An 18,473-nucleotide genomic window follows, 5' to 3' on the forward strand; every position below is an offset into this window, starting at 1 on the left:
GGAATTGGGTCCCGGGTCCTGACTCCCGGCTGGCTCCCGCGCTCTGCAGGATGACAACTGTTCATCACCTGAACCCTGACCTGGACAAGCACGGTCTCCAGCTGCCTCTCCTCCAGACACTGAGGAGCCACAAGAACCAGGTGAAAGGGTTGCCTAGTTAGCCTACAGAAGAAAGCTGGGGCGCAGAGCTGAGGCGGCATGGGAAGAGGTGGGCGGTGAGGAAGGGATTCGAAGGCCAGGGTCCGTCCTGGAAACCACTGGCCTTGGCTCTGTTTCAAGTTCTACTTGCTGCCCTGCCCCTTGTCCTTGTCCCAGAACAGGAGGCCAGGCTCCTGCTGGGGACGGCTCTGGCTTCCATACAGGGGATCCCTGTGACATCCCACAATGAAGCAACTCTCCCATGAATGCTCTGGGGAGGAGGGGAGAGACAAGTCACGTGAGCATTGATGGCAGTCAGGAGCACAGCCATGACCCCGACACCCCAGGCTCAAGTCCTCTTTAAGTGCTCGTTACATCACCCCAGACCAGTGGGTCTCAACCTTCCTAATGCTGCGACCCTCTAATACAGTTCTTCATGTTGTGGTGACTCCAAACTATAAAATTATTTTTGTTGCTACTTCATAACTGTATGTTTGCTACTGTTATGAATCAAATGCAAACATCTGATATGCAGGATATCTGATATGTGACCCCTGTGAAAGGACCGTTCAACCCCAATGGGTCAAGACCTATACGTTGAGAACCACTCTCCTAGACCAAAACCCTGACCCCCTTAGTCTCCGCTCCGGCATCTGTCTTGTGGCAGACAATGACTGTAGCACCTTCCCATTCCTCCATGAGAAGGCAGGACCAGAAGTTACAGCAGATGTAGCCTGTGCCAGAAACGCTTAAGAAACTCTTCTACTTCTGTTCCCTTCTTTGGGTCTTGAATTCCTGTGACCTCTAACCTCTTCCCTCCCAGGACCAAACCAGGAATGTAGAAAGTTCTTGACAGGCAGACGCAGGTGGCATTATTTTTGCGGTGACTACTTGGCTGTGACTCCCAATTTTCCCATCCCTCCTGGTTCACCTCTTAACACACGCCTTGATTTTAGCCAGACTCCGTTTCCTGTTGTCAGGTGGTGGAGTCCCCGCCTGTGGTACATGGTGGGATGTCAGCTGTGTGTGTGAAAGGAATTCCAGTCCAACAGTAGGACTCAGCTCACATTTCTCCACCTTTCGGTGCTGGCAGAGGGGTGTCAGTGGATACAGACAATTAGCCGCCACCCAGAAAGACAAGCACAGGCCATATTTAGATGCAGATGCACTTAAACCCACAAAGACCGATGAAGGGACAGGACAGAGGTTAACATCTCATTAGGCACAAGGAGAAGATCCAGAGAGGTCAAGAGTCAAAGGTCATGTGGCAATGAGAACTGGATCTTGTGGAACCAGCCTGCCAAGAAGGGTTCTGGGAGAACTATTTTCCCAGACTCACCATGTGTGTTCTGCCTGTGTTATAAGCCATTATCCTATGAGCCAAAGTGCTACCATCTTCATGAGATCAGAAGGACACTGGGAGGGTCACTGCACCCTCACCCGAATTCCTGGCCCCTCCTCCCAGGCAACTCTGCCCTAATTGCCTAAGGTCTCTAGAAAGGGCAAGAGTATACAGACTGTGGAGGACTAGGGAGGACGGCTTCCCTCTGCAGCTACGGGGGGGGGGGGGGGGGGGGCATCATCCATGCTGGGTGGAGACGTTCCAGTGCAGCTGCTTTGGGGTCACCAGCGCTCTGTAAGTAAGCCCAATAAATTCACTGGTTCCCCAGGGTGAACTGTGCTGAAACAGTATTTCGGTTTGTGTCGGGACCTTGGGAGGAAGGGCCAGATGTTCTCATCTCCCCAGGGAAAGACTTTTCACAACAGCCCAACCAATGGCCTGAGGCCTCCATCAACACCAGGTTCCTCTGGCCAAAGTGCACACAGTCCTTCTCTGGTGAAGCTTACATGGTTATCTGCTTTGGAAAGCCGGGTCCTTGTGTGTGAGAACTGGCCCAAGGTGCTAGGAGACTGAAGAAAGGTGAACAGACCCAGGCCTGGACAGAGTACAGTTTACTGGGGACTTATGGGTAAAAGTATTCCAGGGGTAGGGGTGGGGGCTGGAGAGATGACTCTGCTCTCCCAGAGGTTCTGAGTTCAATTCCCAGAACCACATGGTGGCTCACAACCATCTATAGTGGGATCTGATGCCCTCCTCTGGCATAAAGTCGTATTGCAGATAGTGTACTCATATACATAAAATAAATAAATCCAAAAAAAAAAAAAAAAAAAAAAAGGCATCCCTTGGATGACTATAAGACAAATGGTTCTCCACACCCCAAAGAGGTGGGAAGGGTTCCTTGTTTGGCAAAAACATCTCACTCATCTTCCTAAGGCCTAGTCCCTACTCAGCCTAGTGCCAACATCTGTGGTGGCAAGATACACCCTCAGGGCCCTGGCCAGAGGAAGCACTGTTTGCTGTCTGGATAGAGCAGAAGGTACAGCCTCCAGGCAATGGATTCTAATCAGGTCTGCCAGCATCTGGCCTGGGCCATGATTGTCCTGATCTTTAGAGATCAGCCCACGCAGAGCTTCTGAACTGGGAGTGGGGGGTGGGGGGGTGGGGAGTAGGTTTGTGAGAGAGTCTGGCTCTTTGCTTCTGTTCTAACAGGCCTCTGCTCTCTGAGCTGCCATAGGTCCTGCTACATGCTCTCCCAGCACCTTTTGGTGACCTGTAAGTGCCCCCCACCCACTGTCACAGGCCTGGAGACCTGTTCTACAGTGACAGAGGAGGATACTGGGAGGCTACATCTGCTTTCCATTATGGCTCCAGGATTGGCTCCATGGTCCCAGCTAGGGTGGGGTTTGCAGGAGTGACACTCTAGAGGACTTCTCAGAATGCCCTTGGTGGTGCAAGGATTTCTGGGCAGGGGAGGGGAGCTGCCTGAGTGGCAAGATCTCCCATTTTTGCTCTGTGGCATTAAAGGAAGGCCTTGGGCTTTGGGGGCCCCTTAAGGGAGACGTTTCAGTCCACCACGGCTTCTAACTGGATTCGCTGCCCTAGAAGACAACAGTGTAAATAAAGCCTGGAATTCCCTGTTGGACCTCTGGGGCTGGTGCACACTTTCCTTTTCTTAAGACATGTTTATTTTATGTGTAGGAGTGCTTTGCCTGTATGTATGTATGTATGTATGTATGTATGTATGTATGTATGTATGCATGTATGTATGTATGTATGTATGCATGCTACATGCACGCCTGATGCCCTCAGAGACCAGAAGATGGCATTGGATCCCCTGGAATTGGAGTTAGGGGCAGTTGTGAGCCACCATGAGGAAGCTTACAGCCAAACCTGGGCCCTCTGCTAGAGCAGCAAGTGCTCTTCATGGTGGAGCCATCTCTCCAGCCCCTAGAAAGCGTTTTTGCGGGGGACCTTTCAAGAACCCTCCCCACGTTCCTGGCTGCTTCTGGTCTCAGACTCTTGCTCTGAGATCCAAGGGCAGAAGAGAACAGGGATGCTGTGGACTCAGGCTGTGGAAACGAGGGAGGATGCCTGGGCATCGTTCCTGGCTGCTTCTGGTCTCAGACTCTTGCTCTGAGATCGAAGGGCAGAAGAGAACAGGGATGCTGTGGACTCAGGCTGTGGAAACGAGGGAGGATGCCTGGGCTTTACTGGCAAACAGTCTAACTGGTGAGTTCCAGGCCAGTGAGAGACCCGGTCAAAGAGAGAGACAGCATTTCTGTAGACAAGCGAGTTCACCCTCTGGCCTCTACATGCAGGCACACACACACACACACACACACACACACACACACACACACACACACACACACCTGCACACAGATGAACACATAGATTCATGAATGCGTATACATGCATTTTAAAAATGTCAAGTTTGCTTTGCCCACGGTAAACTAAATAGCCTAAAGTTCTCAGCCTTCCTAAGGCTGCAGCCCTTTAATGCAGTATGTTGTGGTGACCCCAACCTTAAAATTATTTTGTTGTGCTGGGCAGTGGTGGTGCACACCTTTAATCTCAGCATTTGGGAGGCAGAGCCAGGTGGATCTCTGTGAGTTCGAGGCCAGCCTGGTCTAACAGTGAGATCTAGGACAGGTACCAAAACTACACAGAGAAACCCTGTCTCAAAAAACCAAAACAAAAACAAAAAAAATTTATTTGTTGTTCCTTCATAATTGTAGTTTGCTACTGAGCAGTTTCTCAGTTCCTAAGACCGCAAGAAAGATATATTTTCTGATGATCGTGACCCCAGGTTGAGAACCGCTGTCTTCGAGTATGGCTTTAAAGAAGGCATCACACTGTTTCAACTCCCAATAGGAAAAACAGGCATGGAGCCCCAGATGAGGGGGCAGAAGACAAGGGTGGCCCAGCTTTCTAACAGTCCGCTCTGGGAGTCCCCAGTGCACTCCTGATTGACAGGAGCTCACGACCCTTCAGCCGAGTCTCTGAAAAACGCATGAATTCCTCTCAAACAGCCAATCACTTCTCAATACTGCCACAACGTGTGTTCTGAGGGGTGGGAGACGGCAGGACAAACCACCCACTGGGCCAGTGGAGTAGTCAATGCCTGGAGAAAACCTTCCAAGACTGAGATGGAAGAACCTTTGTGCTGGAGCCTAGGGGCGGGGAGGATGGGGAGGCTAGAAGTCTGCCAAGAGGACCTTCTCTTCGGCGTTAAAGTTGAGTTGACTTGCCTATTCAGGGCCCTGTCTTTCTCTTCAGTGGAAAGCCAGACTCCCACAAGGCCCTTATGCTCCCTACCCACCTCGGATTCTCCCGTCCTCTTCACTTCCTGCCTCCCTCACCCTGCAGGGTGGCAACCACATGGGATGGGATGAATCAGATACTCCGCTTGGACTCAGGCAGAAGCTAGTCAGAGGAGGGGATGGAAACGTCAATGAACAAAATGATAAGTGTGTCACCAAGTTAGGGAGTGACATTTCTGGACCCCACATGTCTGCTCTGGCTCTAGCATCTTTTCTCATATGGCTACTTAGTAAATTCCTACTCAGCCTTTAAAATGTGACTCAAATAGCCCCTCTGTCCTTGGCTACTAGAAGATGAAGGTGTGTGTTCAGGTATGGCTTCCACCCTGCCTGTGATCTTCCCTGGTATGAAAGCCTGCTGTCCATCAAAGTAGCTGAGTCAGTATTTGGGCACTTCACCCAGGCTTAGCCATTTAGGACTTCGTACCCTGTAGGGGGAGTGGACACCTGCTGGAATGGAGTGTTCCTTCTGCGACATCTGATGACATCTCAGGTGTGTGTGTGGGTCCCTGCTGCTTGGGCGGCACCCCAGGATATCACTGTGACAAGTCTGCCACTGGTATTCTGCTCAGCCAGTCTCTGAACTACTCACAGTCCCCAGCACGTTGCCTTTTCTACTCTGTATCCAGATCGGAGTATGTGCCTTGCTCCTGAGGAAATGCATGGATGTGTTCTGTGTGTCTTGGACACTTGGTGTCCCTCAGGCTTCCAGTCTGAATCAAGGCCCTTGAGTGGTGCACATATGCTTTGTGAGCTAGGAAAGCAGTTGCTAGAGGGTGGGGGTGACATCCACAGATTCCACAGTGGATGGCCCTGGAGGGTCGTAAGTAGGGGTACCTACCAGAGGGGCATTGTTACAGATTGATTCAGCACATGGGCACGGTGGGTAAGACGTATCCCTCCCATGCTCTGTCCCCTTGTTCCCCTTCCTAAGAAGGACATTCCCAGATCCTGAACAGAACATTTAATGGCAGCAGGACTTAGAAATTGGTAAGGCAGGGGGCACCCCATCTCCTTGCTCCCACTCTGAGCCACACACAAGAGATGCCAGCATTCTGATGTTCCTGTTCCGTTGTGAGTTGGATGCATGCCTTTGGTCCCAGCCCCACTGGCCTCCTAGCTCAGGCTCTGCAGGAAGTCCACCAGCAGGTGCTCTGGGAAGCCGAAGTCCATCTGCAGCATCAGGAAGCCCTGCAGGAGACAGGGGCAGGCTATAGCTATGGCTATCTGATTGACACAGTCTAGAGTCGTCTGAGAGAAACCTCAACCAGGAATGGCCTAGATCAGATTAGCATGTGGACATGTCTGGGTGGGGGTGGGAGGCTCTCTTGATTGTTAATTGATGTAAGTTGGCCCAGCACAGGGTGGGCAGCACCATTTCCTGGGTGCATTGTCCTGGGCTATATAAGACAGTTATCTAAGTAAGCATGAGCCTGAGTGACCCAGCAAGCGGCATTCCTCCACAGTTTCTGTCTCAAGTTCCCGCCCTGACTCCTACAGTAATAGACTATAACCTGAAAGCTGAGATGAACCTCTCCTCCTCTGAGTTACTTTTGGCCAGAGTGCTTCATCACAGCACAGAAACCGAACGTGAACAGCTCTCTGACCGCCCAAGAGATGGGGCTAGGGACGACTTCATACTCACATCACGAGTGATGATCTCGGGGTTGATGATGTCAAAAAGGTCCAGGCCTTTGCTGTTCATGAGGGTTGTCAATGCCACCTCCAGCCCTAGGCAGGGTGGGGGGGTGGAGCCAAGTCAGCTCATTTTAGGGAGCAGGGCCAAGCCCCAGGCCCTGGTTGGAGCACCTGGGCAGCCCCAGAGGGAAATGTTGGAACTGATGGCGTTCAGGGAGCCTCTCTTAGCCAGCTGCTGCAGCTCTCACTCCCTAGTGGTCCACGCCTCACACCCGGAGCTTCTCAGTGCTCTTTGCGGTCACACAGAAAATCTCCCTATCCATCTACTTCACCATCTGTGGTATTCATTTGTTTAGTTTTTATAGTACCGGTGTATGAACCTGGGGTCTCACAATACTAGTTTCTCTCTCTGTCTCTCTGTCTCTGTCTCTCTCTTTATCTCTCTGTCTCTCTGTCTCTCTGTCTCTCTCTCTCTCTCCTTCCCTCTCTCTCCCCTCTCTTCTCTTTTCTCTCTTTTCTCCTAGGTCTTGATAAGTTGCCTAGGCAATACCTGAACTGAACTTGCTCCATAGCTCAGGCAAGGGTTTGCTCTTGCGATCCCCCTGCCTCAGCCTCCCAAGTAGATGTCTTTACAGGCTGGCACCAGCAGACCCAGTTTCCCTATAGCTTTAGCATCATCATATTGATGGGGGAAACTGAGGCTGAGCAAGACCAAGACACACAGTCAGTTTCTCTTCTTTCTGTGTCTTACCAAAGCCATGTAGATAAGCAGATATTCAAAATAAAGGTGCAGCCAGCTAAATATCCCTATGTGGAAGGGAACACAGTTCCTCACAGGCTCTCTTTGGAGTGTCCTCTGCACACCCCTGTGTGAGATGCCACCAGGGGAGTGGCTACATATGGACAGAGACCCTACAGTGTCAAGGTTCCCAGGGAATCTGGGGAACAGTAAATCTGATGCTCTCGTTTTGTAGGAAGTTTTGGAAACTGAGGCTTGTCCTAGGCCCCCACTGAGTGGCTGCCCCCAGCTGTCAGGATTTTTTCTGACATATCTAGTTGCCATTGGGAGACCTGTGTCCTTATTTCTTATTTTATTTTATTTTTCAGACAGGGTCTCTCTACATATTCCTGGTTGTCCTGGAACTCATTTTGCAGACCAGGCTGACCTTGAACCCTTGGAGATCTACCTGCTTCTGCCTTCCAAGCACTGAGAATAAAGGTGTGCACCACCACCCCTGGCTGAGACCTGGGTTCCTAAAGTGGGTTTAGACAGCAGTGAGGTGGCAGATCCAGTGCTCTCAGTGTGAGCCAGAATCAGGGGTCTGTGTACCTGATCACCGTTGTTACACATTGCCACCTGGGAAGAGACTGGGGACACCCAACCGGCTTGAGAACCAGAGCTACTTCAGGCTCTGCTTGGGAGGGGGCCTCTGCAATGAACAATCTGGAGGTGGGGACAAGGTAAAGCCAGACACCCAGCCCGTCCTTTCCTGGGGCCCACACTTACGAGACATGACCTCAGGGATGCCTACTGTGGTGATCAGCAGCTTCAGGAAGCTCTGGATGGACTCGGAGCTCTGTCAAGCAGAGGCCCGTGGTGAGTGCTCTTCAGATCACAGAAGTGACCCGTGAGGCAGACGGCCACAAAGCTTTGACAAGCACTCATCATTCACACGCCATAAGAATGTGCATCTGAACCCAGACCCTCTGCTCCTTCCCAGAGGTCCCTTCTAGGCTAGGGTTGTTGTCCCATTCCACAGAAGGGAAACTGGTATCCAGGGAGAGGCTACCTATCCAGTATTCCCCTGCCTTCTTTCTCATTTAAGTTTACCCTGATCCCATTTCTGCAAAAACAATGTTTCACCTGTCAGAGAACAGAAGAAAAGTTCTAGAAGAGACCCAGGAGGGTCCTATTGCCCCATTTCTTTTACAGCCTCTGCCTGCTTTTCCCCAGAACTTAGCTCTTCCAAGACTACCTACCTCAGCCGTGTTGGAGGTTGTCTTCGGTTTAATCCTGAAATAAGATCGGAGAAGAAAAAGGGAGTTAGACCTTAGCCGAACATGCTGACATATACCCGTAACCTAGTCCTCTTGAGGCTCAGGCAAAAAGATCACAAGTTCCTGGCCAGCTTGGGGTATACCACAAGATCCTGTCTCAAAAAAGCAATGGCCTGAAGCATAACCCCTCAGCAGAACACTTGCCTAGCAAATGAAAGGCCCTCGGCCTCATCCTCAGCACCCAACCACACACACAAAGAAAAGAGGGGAGGGGGCGTGGGAATCTAGCCCTGCTTTGGGCTGCAGCCCACAACACCCTCCTTTCTCAGAGCTCGGCTCTTACGCCCAAGGTCTCCACCCTCCAGAAGCCTCTCTCTATATATTTGCCTTTGCACAGGTCAGGCCAGGCTCACTCTCCATGCTGATGCTTCCTCCTCCCAGTGCTGACACTAAGGAGGGCTCTTCTCTCCCTGCAGATATTCCTAAGTTCTCAAAAGGACTGGCCACAGACCCCCACCCAGGTCCCAGCACCGTGCTTGACCCTACAGGCCAAAGACCTTTTCGAGTCCACCCACCCTCTTCCCCCAAACCATAAGACATACTGGAAATCCACCAGGCTTAAGAAGAGCTTTTTCTTGGAATAGGAGGCCTGGATGGTAGCGACAATATCCTGGGGAGAGAAGCCAGATGCTGTGAGCCGAGCCCTCCTGGAAGCAGAGCTCTCTGCCCTCTGCACTGAGGCATAAGGAACAGTAGGTCTGGGGAATTCTAGGAGCAGGCTGAGCTACTGGTCTTCTGAAAATTAATGGAAGTTGGAGACACAGTTAGTGATAGAATGCTTTACTAGCATGCCCCGGGTTCCATCCTCAGCGCTACAAATGGAAATAAAAACCAAACGTGAGGAAAAGACTTCTAAGAAAAGAATCAAAAGGAGCTATGTTTGAGAATTAAGTGACAGCAAGATGACAATATGCGACATCTTGCATCAAATGCATCCTATAAAGCAATTGTGTTAAAAAAGAAAAGAAAAGAAAGGAAGGAAGGAAGGAAGGAAGGAAGGAAGGAAGGAAGGAAGGAAGGAAGGCTGGGGGTGCTGGGGAGAGGGCACAGTTGGCAAAGTGCCAGGAGTGCAAAGGTGAGGAGCAGGGGTTGGTCCTTAGCACACACTCTAACAGCAGGGCCTGGAGCCAGGCGGGGTAGCACACGCCTTTAATCCCAGCCCTCGGGAGGCAGAGCTAAGAGAATCTGGGGCTAGCTATTTTTGTGAGCTCTAGATCCAGTGAGAGACCCTGTCTCAGAAAATAAGATACAAGCTGGGTGTGGTGGCGCATGCTTTTAACCCCAGTGCTCAGGAGGCAGAGGCAGGCGGATCTCTGAGTTCTAGACCAGCCTGGGCTATAGAGTGTGACCCTTTTCTCAAAAACAAAAACAAACCACCCAAAGAAAAGAAAGGAGGGAAGGAAGGAAGGAAGGAAGGAAGGAAGGAAGGAAGGAAGGAAGGAAGGAAGGAAGGAAGGAAGGAAGGAAGGAAATGGTACAGAGCAGTAGAGAAAATACCGGATGTCAACCTCTAGCGCCTAGGTACACACACGTGTGTGCAACCAGGAGCACATACATGTGAGTATACCGCATACACACAGATGAAGCGAGGTGTGTGTGTGTGATAGGGCTGGAGTAGTTCTGTGATGGGGCACCTGCCGAGGACACACAGGTCCTGAGTTCCACAGCAGAGGCGGGGTTGCGGGTGGGAGATTGAAAAGACAAAACTGAAGAATGTCCCCAGCACCTGCAGCTTTGGACTTAGGACCCTGGTCCTGTCCATGTGCTCAACTGCTTCTTCCTGGTAGGTCTGAAATGACCAACGACCAGGACTTGGGTGAATCGCTTCCATTCTCCACCTTCAAAGCAAAGCCACCCTTCAGGAGAGCCGAGGCGTCCTCTGCTGGTAGCTGGACGTGTTTGCATTTTCACACTCAGATCCAGGATCCTGGAGAGCGGTATCTCCAGGACTGTTCCATGGTCAGAAGCACCAGGAACGAGGAGTGTGTTGGGAATGCATGTTCCTGGGGCCTGCCTACTGGTTATGAACCAGACACTCTGGAGATGGACCCAGAAATCTGTGCCCTGCCAGCCTCCCTGGGTCATGCTCAAAACATGTCTACCTGGGAGACCCAGGTGCCAAATGGCCTTCAAATAACCTTGATGTTGAGTCAAAGTTACCTAAACACCTTTATTGGGCATACTTTTCAATTTTATAGCTCTAGGCAAAATTTTAAAAGTGTAGTCTTTTGCTTGGATGGCCAGTTACTCTTTCTCTGCCCACTAGGCTATGTGCTTCATGAGGTCGGGATTCATATGGCCTGGGCCATGGTAGGAACTCATGATGCTGAAAAGAATTCATGTATAGGGAACGCAGAAGTTGACTCAAGGACAAATGTGAGCTGAGGCCCTGAGAAAATGCCCCCTTGCTCCATGCCCCCAGACCCACCTCTGTCCAGGAAGGGGTAAGCCCCCTATTTCTCTAGGGCTACTCCCACCAGAACTCATTTTAATGTCCCCTCAGTGTAGCCAGCATACAGTGCCAGCCATGCAGTCTCCTCCCACCCCACCCGATAGCCTTCTGTGCCTCAGCTTCCTCCTTTGCCCTCTGAGCCTACGGACACAGTCTCAGCCAACCCCCAGCCTCACCTGCAACCCTCACTCACCCCAAACACCCACACTGGGATGTCTCAAGCCGCCAAGACACCAGCCTGTGGTCCCTGAGGCTCTAACTAGCTCAGTTTTCTGGAAGCTTTCCCATCCAATGTCCTGTGTAACAGCAGTTCATGGAGGCCGCTAATGTGCAGAGCCCAGTTCATAAACAAGAGGGGCGTCCAGGAGTGGAGAGGGAGAAAAGGACCGGGGAGTCGGGGAAGGAGGATAAAGAGTGACATGGGGGGGGTGTGGCGTGATAGGTGCCTCCCGTGCTCTGACCAAAGGTCGTGGCTTGGCCGAACTTCAGTCACGTTCCCAAACATCCTCTTAGAACCACGGCATGCCCTCAGTATCAGGCCTCCCTCCCATCTGACCAGGGGACTCATCCTCCACCTGCTCCTGTGAGGGTGATACCCTGACCACCGTCAGCAAGAATCCTGTTAGGTCAGTTCCGTCACACTCTTCCCTGACTCCCTGCCCTTACCCTTGGCTGTCAATTCCCCCTTGGCCAAGCTTTATTTGGAGTTGAGCCCAGTACCCATGTCGACTACCCGCTTCCTTAAAGATACACTGTAGTGGCCCCTGTCCTTGCGGACACCGGCCTCTTCCAGCATTAACAAATGTCATTGAATAATTTTTTTTTTCTTGAATGACTACTCTGAACTTCTCGGGTTCCTTCTTAAAGACACAAAAAGGTTAAACAAACAGATCAAGACAAAAACCTGAGGACTTTTGAAATGTCTGAAGGCCATGTGCTCCGTGGACTGGATCTTGCTTGGCACAAAGGGAGATGAGGGGGGGGAATGGATAAGGTTCAGGTGAAGTCTCGAGCCAGCCACTAAGGGCTCAGCCATGGTGATCTCTTTGTCGCATTTCTGGAAAGATTAACATTGTACAAGCAGGACTGCGGCGGTGGACACTTTGTCCTAGCTTGGCGACTTTTGTTCAAATCTGAAGTTATTAGAAAAAAATAAGGAGTTTGGGCTGGCAAGATGGAGCAGTGTGTAAACGCGTCTCTCAGCGAGCCTGACACCTGAGTTCAGTCCCTGGGATCCACATGGTGAAAGGAGAGACACAGCTCCTAAAAGCTGCTCTCTGACTCCAGATGGAGACTGTGCACTCATGCATATGTATACGTGTGTGCACGTGCACGTGTGTGTGTGTGTGTGTGTGTGCGCGCGCGCGCGCGCACGCGCGCGCGCGCACATGCATAAGTTCACCAAATGTTCAACGTTTCATTATGTTTTCATTTACTTGGTGTGTGTCCATCCATGTGCACGCTGTGGTGAGTGTGTAGAGGTCAGAGAGCAACTTCGGGAAGTTGATTTTCTCCTTCCACCCCGTGGGTCTCAGGAATTGAACTTGGTCATCTCTCTGGACTAATTAAAATATTCTGAAGAAACTGAAATGTAAAACTAAGGAGTTGGTTTGTTGTTTTTAGGAGCCTTGTCTGAAGGAAACCTATCCACGCTCCTTGTGAGGTGGGTGTGACCCTGGGCACTGGGTCTGTCGGTACTGTGCTTCCTTCAAATGTCAGCATTTCTGTGATAGGCTTCACTGCTTTTGCCTTTAGGATTTTTTTGGGGGGGGGATTTTTTTATTTGGGGTATGGATTTTTTTCAGACAGGGTTCCCTGTGTAACTCAGGATTACTTTTAACCCACAACCCTCCTGCCCAGCTTTCCAAAATTGCGATTGTAGGAGTAGATGTCATGCCTGCTCTCTTTAGAGCTTGAGGTACTAAAAAGCATTGAGGAGATCTTGAAGAGCCTTGGAAACCAGACTGGCCCTCGGCTCCTTCGTTACAACTGTCCTAGCATCTAAGCTCGTGTTTCTGAGTTGATGAAACTTATCCTCTCAGGGGGGGCCTGGTACCCAGTCCTGGCCTTGCTTCATGTGGCTATGACCCAGGAGAAATGCCAGTGTGTACTTGATCCTGGGTGCCACCCCAGACCCTACATGGGACTCTCAGCGACAAGTCCAGCACACACACACGCTATGCTTCTTTCCTAAAACCCACAACATGGGGAAACTGGAAATCCATATGGTCCTAGAGCATGTGGACAGAGGCAGATGGTGGCAGTGTTTTAGACTTAAATGACAAATATCTATGTGCCAACGCTCCACGTAGGAGGACATTAGTAAAGCTGAGGCATCTTGTCGACACCTCCTGGCTCACATCCCACAATTGTGAGGAACAGGAGCCATGGGTAGGAAACAATGGATCCCAGCAGAGAGGGTGAAAAGAATGGATAGATTCTGACGACTACCAGAGCTCCAAACCCCGGCACCCATCTCACCTCTTCAAAAGTGTGAGTCGCAGAATCTTGCCCATCCTTATGTGGGAAGAGAAAGTCCACCACGACGGGAGACCTGACCACCACACCCTTGTTCTGGCAGGAGATTGTGGGCCTCTTCGGGCAGTTGACAGTGACTCGGCCTGGGCTGCTGAGGAAGCCATGGAACAGCTGTGGAGAGACAGGGATCCCGTGATTGGAACAGGGGCCATCAGGAGGGCTGTGGCCACTGCCCTCAGAGACTGGAGGGATCAGACTGACTGGAGTTCCGGGTGGGTAAACACAGCTTGGGGCAGTGGCTCAGGCTCTGGGCTATTCCTCAACACCAACTAACAGTGACGCAGCAAGATGTTAGGACTCGGGCTGGAGAGACGGCCCACCAGTTAAGAGTGCTGCTGCTCTTCTGACTTGATTCCTAGCACCCACATGGTGGCTCACATCAGTCTGTAATTCCATTCCAGGGGATCTGATGCCCTCTTCTGAACGCCATGGGCACCAGGCACACATATGGTGCACATACAGACATGCAGACAAAACATTCATATATGTAAAATTAAGTAAATAAACAAAAAAATTTAAAAAGAAGTTAAGACTCTTCGGGCCCTGAGTTTTGTTATCTGTATCGGGGAGAGCAGAAGCTCTTGTTTCCCTGCCCATCCCCAGGGGCGTGGGAGGGACACAGTCACTTAGGTTTGTGGCCTCACTTTCCTGGTCTGTGAAATGGGGGTGACAGCAGTGAGGAATATGTGAGAACACCCACACACAGAGCTGAGAGATGGTCCTACTGGGGACCCAGTAGGGGTGATGAAAAGAATAGAGAGTTTTGTTGTTGTTCTTAAAGCCAGGCATGGTGGCGCATGCCTTTAATCCCAGAACTCAAGAGGCAGAGGCAGGTGAATCTCTGAGTTTGAGGCCAGCCTGGGCTACAGAGCAAGTTCCAGCACAGACAGGGCTACACAGGGAAACCCTGTCTTGAAAACACACACACACACACACACACACACACACACACACACACACACACACACACACACACACGAGAAAGAGAGGCGGGGAGGGAGAGAGAAAGATTTGACAGCCTGCTGATGCTTCTAATATCTATGGGGACCTTATTAACTTGAGCTCTGACCAGGAGCTGGATTCAGCAGACAGCCAAACACGCATAGTCTGCCAGCAAAGCCCAACACTGGTTAGAGCATCCCCAAACAAAGTGTACAATTGCAAGCAAAGAGTGGGTGAAAGGAGAGAGGGACCAGGCTGGGGTACAAGTCTGTGACTTAGACCAGGAGGTAGGAGAGGCCTACCCTGTAGATGGAAAAGAATCAGATGCGAAGGGGGTGGGGAACACTCTGGTGGCCGAGCTAGCAGAGGCCCTGTGGGTGGAGCTTAGCCCACACAAGGAAGGAAATGGAGCAGGTCAACTGGGCAGAGCTACAGGACCTGCAGCCTGTGGGACTGGGCCGGCAGCTTGTCCTAAATGTGCTACTCAGCCAGTGAGCGCCCCAGATAAAAGCTTTACTTAACATATAGCTGAGCTCAAAATAAAGGGACGATCCTAGGTTCTGGAGACAGGCTTTGTGGGGAGCCAGCTGAGAGGTGAAACTGTACGCAGCGAAGCCCTGAGACACCAGACAGGATGTGGCACTGAGGTAGGGGCATGTCTCTGGGCTTTGGTGCCCTCAGAAATTGGTGAGATGTACAACTCGGAGTAAGATATGTCCTGTCTGTGGAAAGAACACTGAAAAGTACCCTCACCAAAGGAAGCCACAAGGAGGTTCAGGCAGGGTGAGTGGTGGAGATGAGAGGCCGAGCCATGGTGTGAACACTTGCAATCCCAGCTGGAGCAAGATAAAAGTTGGAGAGCAGCCTGGGCTACATGTAGAATTTGAGGCTAGCGTGAGCCATGCATACAGCGGTGAAGCCCTGTCTCCAAACAGCAGCAGCAGCAGCAGCAGCAGCAGCAGCAGCAGCAGCAGCACAAAAAGCAACCCGAGCAAAGAGCAATCCCTGAACACAGGATTTGTAACTGAGTCTAGCAAGGTGCAGGACTTCCTGAGCGGAACATTTAACACAAAAATAGACCTCATCATGATTTTTTCCCTCTCAATCTATAGAACCAAGTCTGTCTGATCTGTATTTAGCTTACTTTGTTCCTCAAGGAGATGTAGGTATGCTTTGTTTTGCACATGGGACTAAGTTAATTATTAGCAAAATAGATTTCATCAAATTGTGCTATGCTTCAATATGCAAAAAATAAACCCTCAGGGTCCGACTCCAGAAGTTTGAAGCAACACCGACTACTGAGTTGTGTCGACCATCTCTCTGCAGCCTTTGAGGTCACAGAGACCCCATAGTAGCTGGGCCTGGGGTTGGCAATGGAAGCAGGGAGAAGTGGACAGACCTTACAGTGGTGTGGACACCACGGTGGCCCTCGGTGTGGGGATGAGGAGGACAAGTCAGGGATGTGGACATCACAATGACTGTCAGTGTGGGGATGAGGAGGACAAGTCAGGGGTGTGGACACCACGGTGGCCCTTGGTGTGGGGATGAGGAGGACAAGTCAGGGGTGTGGACACCACGATGGCCCTCGGTGTGGGGATGAGGAGGACAAGTCAGGGGTGTGGACATCACGATGGCCCTCGGTGTGGGGATGAGGAGGACAAGTCAGGGGTGTGGACATCACGGTGGCCCTTGGTGTGGGGATGAGGAGGACAAGTCAGGGGTGTGGACACCACGGTGGCCCTCGGTGTGGGGATGAGGAGGACAAGTCAGGGGTGTGGACATCATGGTGGACCTCGGTGTGGGGATGAGGAGGACAAGTCAGGGGTGTGGACATCATGGTGGACCTCGGTGTGGGGATGAGGAGGACAAGTCAGGGGTGTGGACACCACGATGGCCCTCGGTGTGGGGATGAGGAGGACAAGTCAGGGGTGTGGACATCACGATGGCCCTTGGTGGGGGGATGAGGAGGACAAGTCAGGGGTGTGGACACCACGGTGGCCCTCGGTGTGGGGATGAGGAGGACAAGTCAGGGGTGTGGACATCATGGTGGACCTCGGTGTGGGGATGAGGAGGACAAGTCAGGGGTGTGGACATCATGGTGGACCTCGGTGTGGGGATGAGGAGGACAAGTCAGGGGTGTGGACACCACGATGGCCCTCGGTGTGGGGATGAGGAGGACAAGTCAGGGGTGTGGACATCACGATGGCCCTTGGTGGGGGGATGAGGGAGGACACATCAGAGGTTTGCCTATGTTCTGAGTTGTATCTCTGGAAGGAGGAAGCAGTCTAGGCTGGGAAGGGAAGGCAGGAATTTCAGAAGGGAAGGGCCATCACTGCTAGGCCAGGAATACTTCCCCCTTCTCCAAGGAGGAGCAGGCGGGGTGAGTGGGGCCTGCAGCAGAGGTGAGCTCTGTCGGGGCCACTCTGGGAGAAGCAGCTGCATAGAGTTACTGAGTTTGTGGGAAGGGGGGTGGTACGAAGCTGGGAGAGCACCTGGAGAATTTAGGGTGGTATGAAAATACCCAAGCAGCCACCACAGGAGGCTGGAGGGGTTCACCCAGAAAGGGCAATGGTCCCTTCAAGACTAGGACCTCACCTTGAGAAACAGGTTTACAGACATCATCACCACTTAGCAGAGGAGAAGCTGTGACGTCCAGAAAGCCCATCTGAGGCTGAGTTCAGAGTCAATAGTGAGTAGTGACAGCCCGTTGTCTAGGCCCTCTGAGAGAGTCTGGGGCTAATCCTGGGGTTCCATCCCCCCAGACCCTATGGACTTGGTATGGAGCAGGGGTGTGGGGAATAATCTTCAGAGTCATCATGGCTGCCCCAAGGGTAGCGCTGCCATTCACTAGGCTGCCCCGTGTGAGACTGGCACTCAGAACAGTGTCTGGCCCTCAGGCTTATACAAAGTTCCAAATGAAATAATCAGCAGAAAGCTTTAGCTCGGGCTGGACACCCAGGAGCTCGTCCTTGTTCGTATACATGTCCCCACTGCTGAGACTGGCTGGGGACAGGAGAGCTCCTGAAGCAGGGGCAGGATCGAGGTGCATAAGCTAAACTCCAGGCGACAAGAACTTACCTCCGGAATGATTTCCTGGCTAGGGTGGAAGTGCCACGTCTCTAGAACTGCCTACAAGAGAAAGGGTGAGTGTGGGTGCGGTTACTCCTCAGAAAGACACGTCAGGCGTGGGCGCAATGTCGTGGACTGGACCCCTCCCTGAAACACAACCCCCAGAGAAGATCTGGGAAGGGTAGAGTATAAGAAACCCTGACCTCGCTGGAGGCTCGGGACGCCCAGGCTTTGGACCTTGCAGTCTTCCCTCTGGGAGCCCAGTTTCCCCCATTGATTCACTGGAAAGCGTGGACTGGAAGCCAGCTAAGCAGCTGTGGAAGGTGCTGGCTGTGAGTCACCTCTTCTGATCTGGGCTGTCTAGGACAAGCCCCCTATCCTCTCAGGCTTCTTTGTGTTCCTTATTTTTGGTTGAACGCGTTTGCCTATTGAAAGTGGCAACACTACTCACCTGCAGCCGGTGCAACAAAAGTGCATCAGCGCCGATGTTAAAAGCAGGTAATTTGCGTAATTACCATGTGCCGAAAATATCTGCAATTAATCCGCCTGTCTATTGTTTCATGGATCGGTGACTCTTACACACTACACATAGTGGGCACCAATAACTGCTAGAATTTAATATTATGGCTGCAGCTTCAGTGGTTCATGGCTCCTTTGACCGACACCCAGACCATCACACCCATGGTTGTCCCTGAAGCCCACCCTGCCCCTTACCCCGAACTCTGCCTCTTCCAGGCTGAGCTGGAGGCGGCCATCCTGGAAGGCGACCTTGGCTAAGGAGTCGAGGACTTGCTCAGAGAACCAGAAGTAGAGCATTCGGGCGTCCCCCAGCAGTGTGGGCGAGAAGACCGGGAGAGGGAGGACCTCGGAGATGTTCTTGTAGATGAAATGACCCTGGAAGAAACTGGTGTAGTGGATGCCCTTCTCCTTAGCCCTGCTGGGCTCAGCAGCCGGCCTCAGGGAGAAGGGTGGA

At 51.8% G+C, this 18,473-nt stretch overlaps 1 protein-coding gene and 1 long non-coding RNA gene across 4 annotated transcripts in view; one reads left to right on the top strand and one right to left on the bottom strand.

Moving 5' to 3' along the window:
• On the top strand, positions 1-7,674 carry LOC143273242 (uncharacterized). 3 transcript variants are annotated; one of them, XR_013051147.1, is made up of 2 exons: positions 1-140; positions 7,549-7,674. It is a non-coding gene; the product is annotated as an uncharacterized LOC143273242 (long non-coding RNA). The 3 variants fall into 3 exon arrangements; XR_013051146.1 differs by lacking the exon at positions 7,549-7,674 and adding an exon at positions 321-3,859 and having other exon boundaries at positions 6-140; XR_013051145.1 differs by lacking the exon at positions 7,549-7,674 and adding an exon at positions 316-3,859 and having other exon boundaries at positions 13-140.
• The window catches only part of Cetp (cholesteryl ester transfer protein), a 20,017-nt gene continuing 7,296 nt past the window's right edge, over positions 5,753-18,473 (bottom strand). The window contains exons 9-16 of the mRNA XM_006985219.4: positions 18,215-18,394; positions 17,510-17,560; positions 13,433-13,600; positions 9,042-9,109; positions 8,422-8,455; positions 7,949-8,018; positions 6,449-6,534; positions 5,753-5,994 (exon numbers count right to left, since the gene is read on the bottom strand). Coding sequence (XP_006985281.2) covers positions 5,920-5,994; positions 6,449-6,534; positions 7,949-8,018; positions 8,422-8,455; positions 9,042-9,109; positions 13,433-13,600; positions 17,510-17,560; positions 18,215-18,394 — 732 coding nt within the window. The 3' untranslated portion in view covers positions 5,753-5,919. The remainder of the gene's footprint in view (positions 5,995-6,448; positions 6,535-7,948; positions 8,019-8,421; positions 8,456-9,041; positions 9,110-13,432; positions 13,601-17,509; positions 17,561-18,214; positions 18,395-18,473) is intronic.

The sequence above is a fragment of the Peromyscus maniculatus genome, chromosome 5 (genome assembly GCF_049852395.1).
Source record: "Peromyscus maniculatus bairdii isolate BWxNUB_F1_BW_parent chromosome 5, HU_Pman_BW_mat_3.1, whole genome shotgun sequence".
NCBI lineage: Eukaryota > Metazoa > Chordata > Mammalia > Rodentia > Cricetidae > Peromyscus > Peromyscus maniculatus.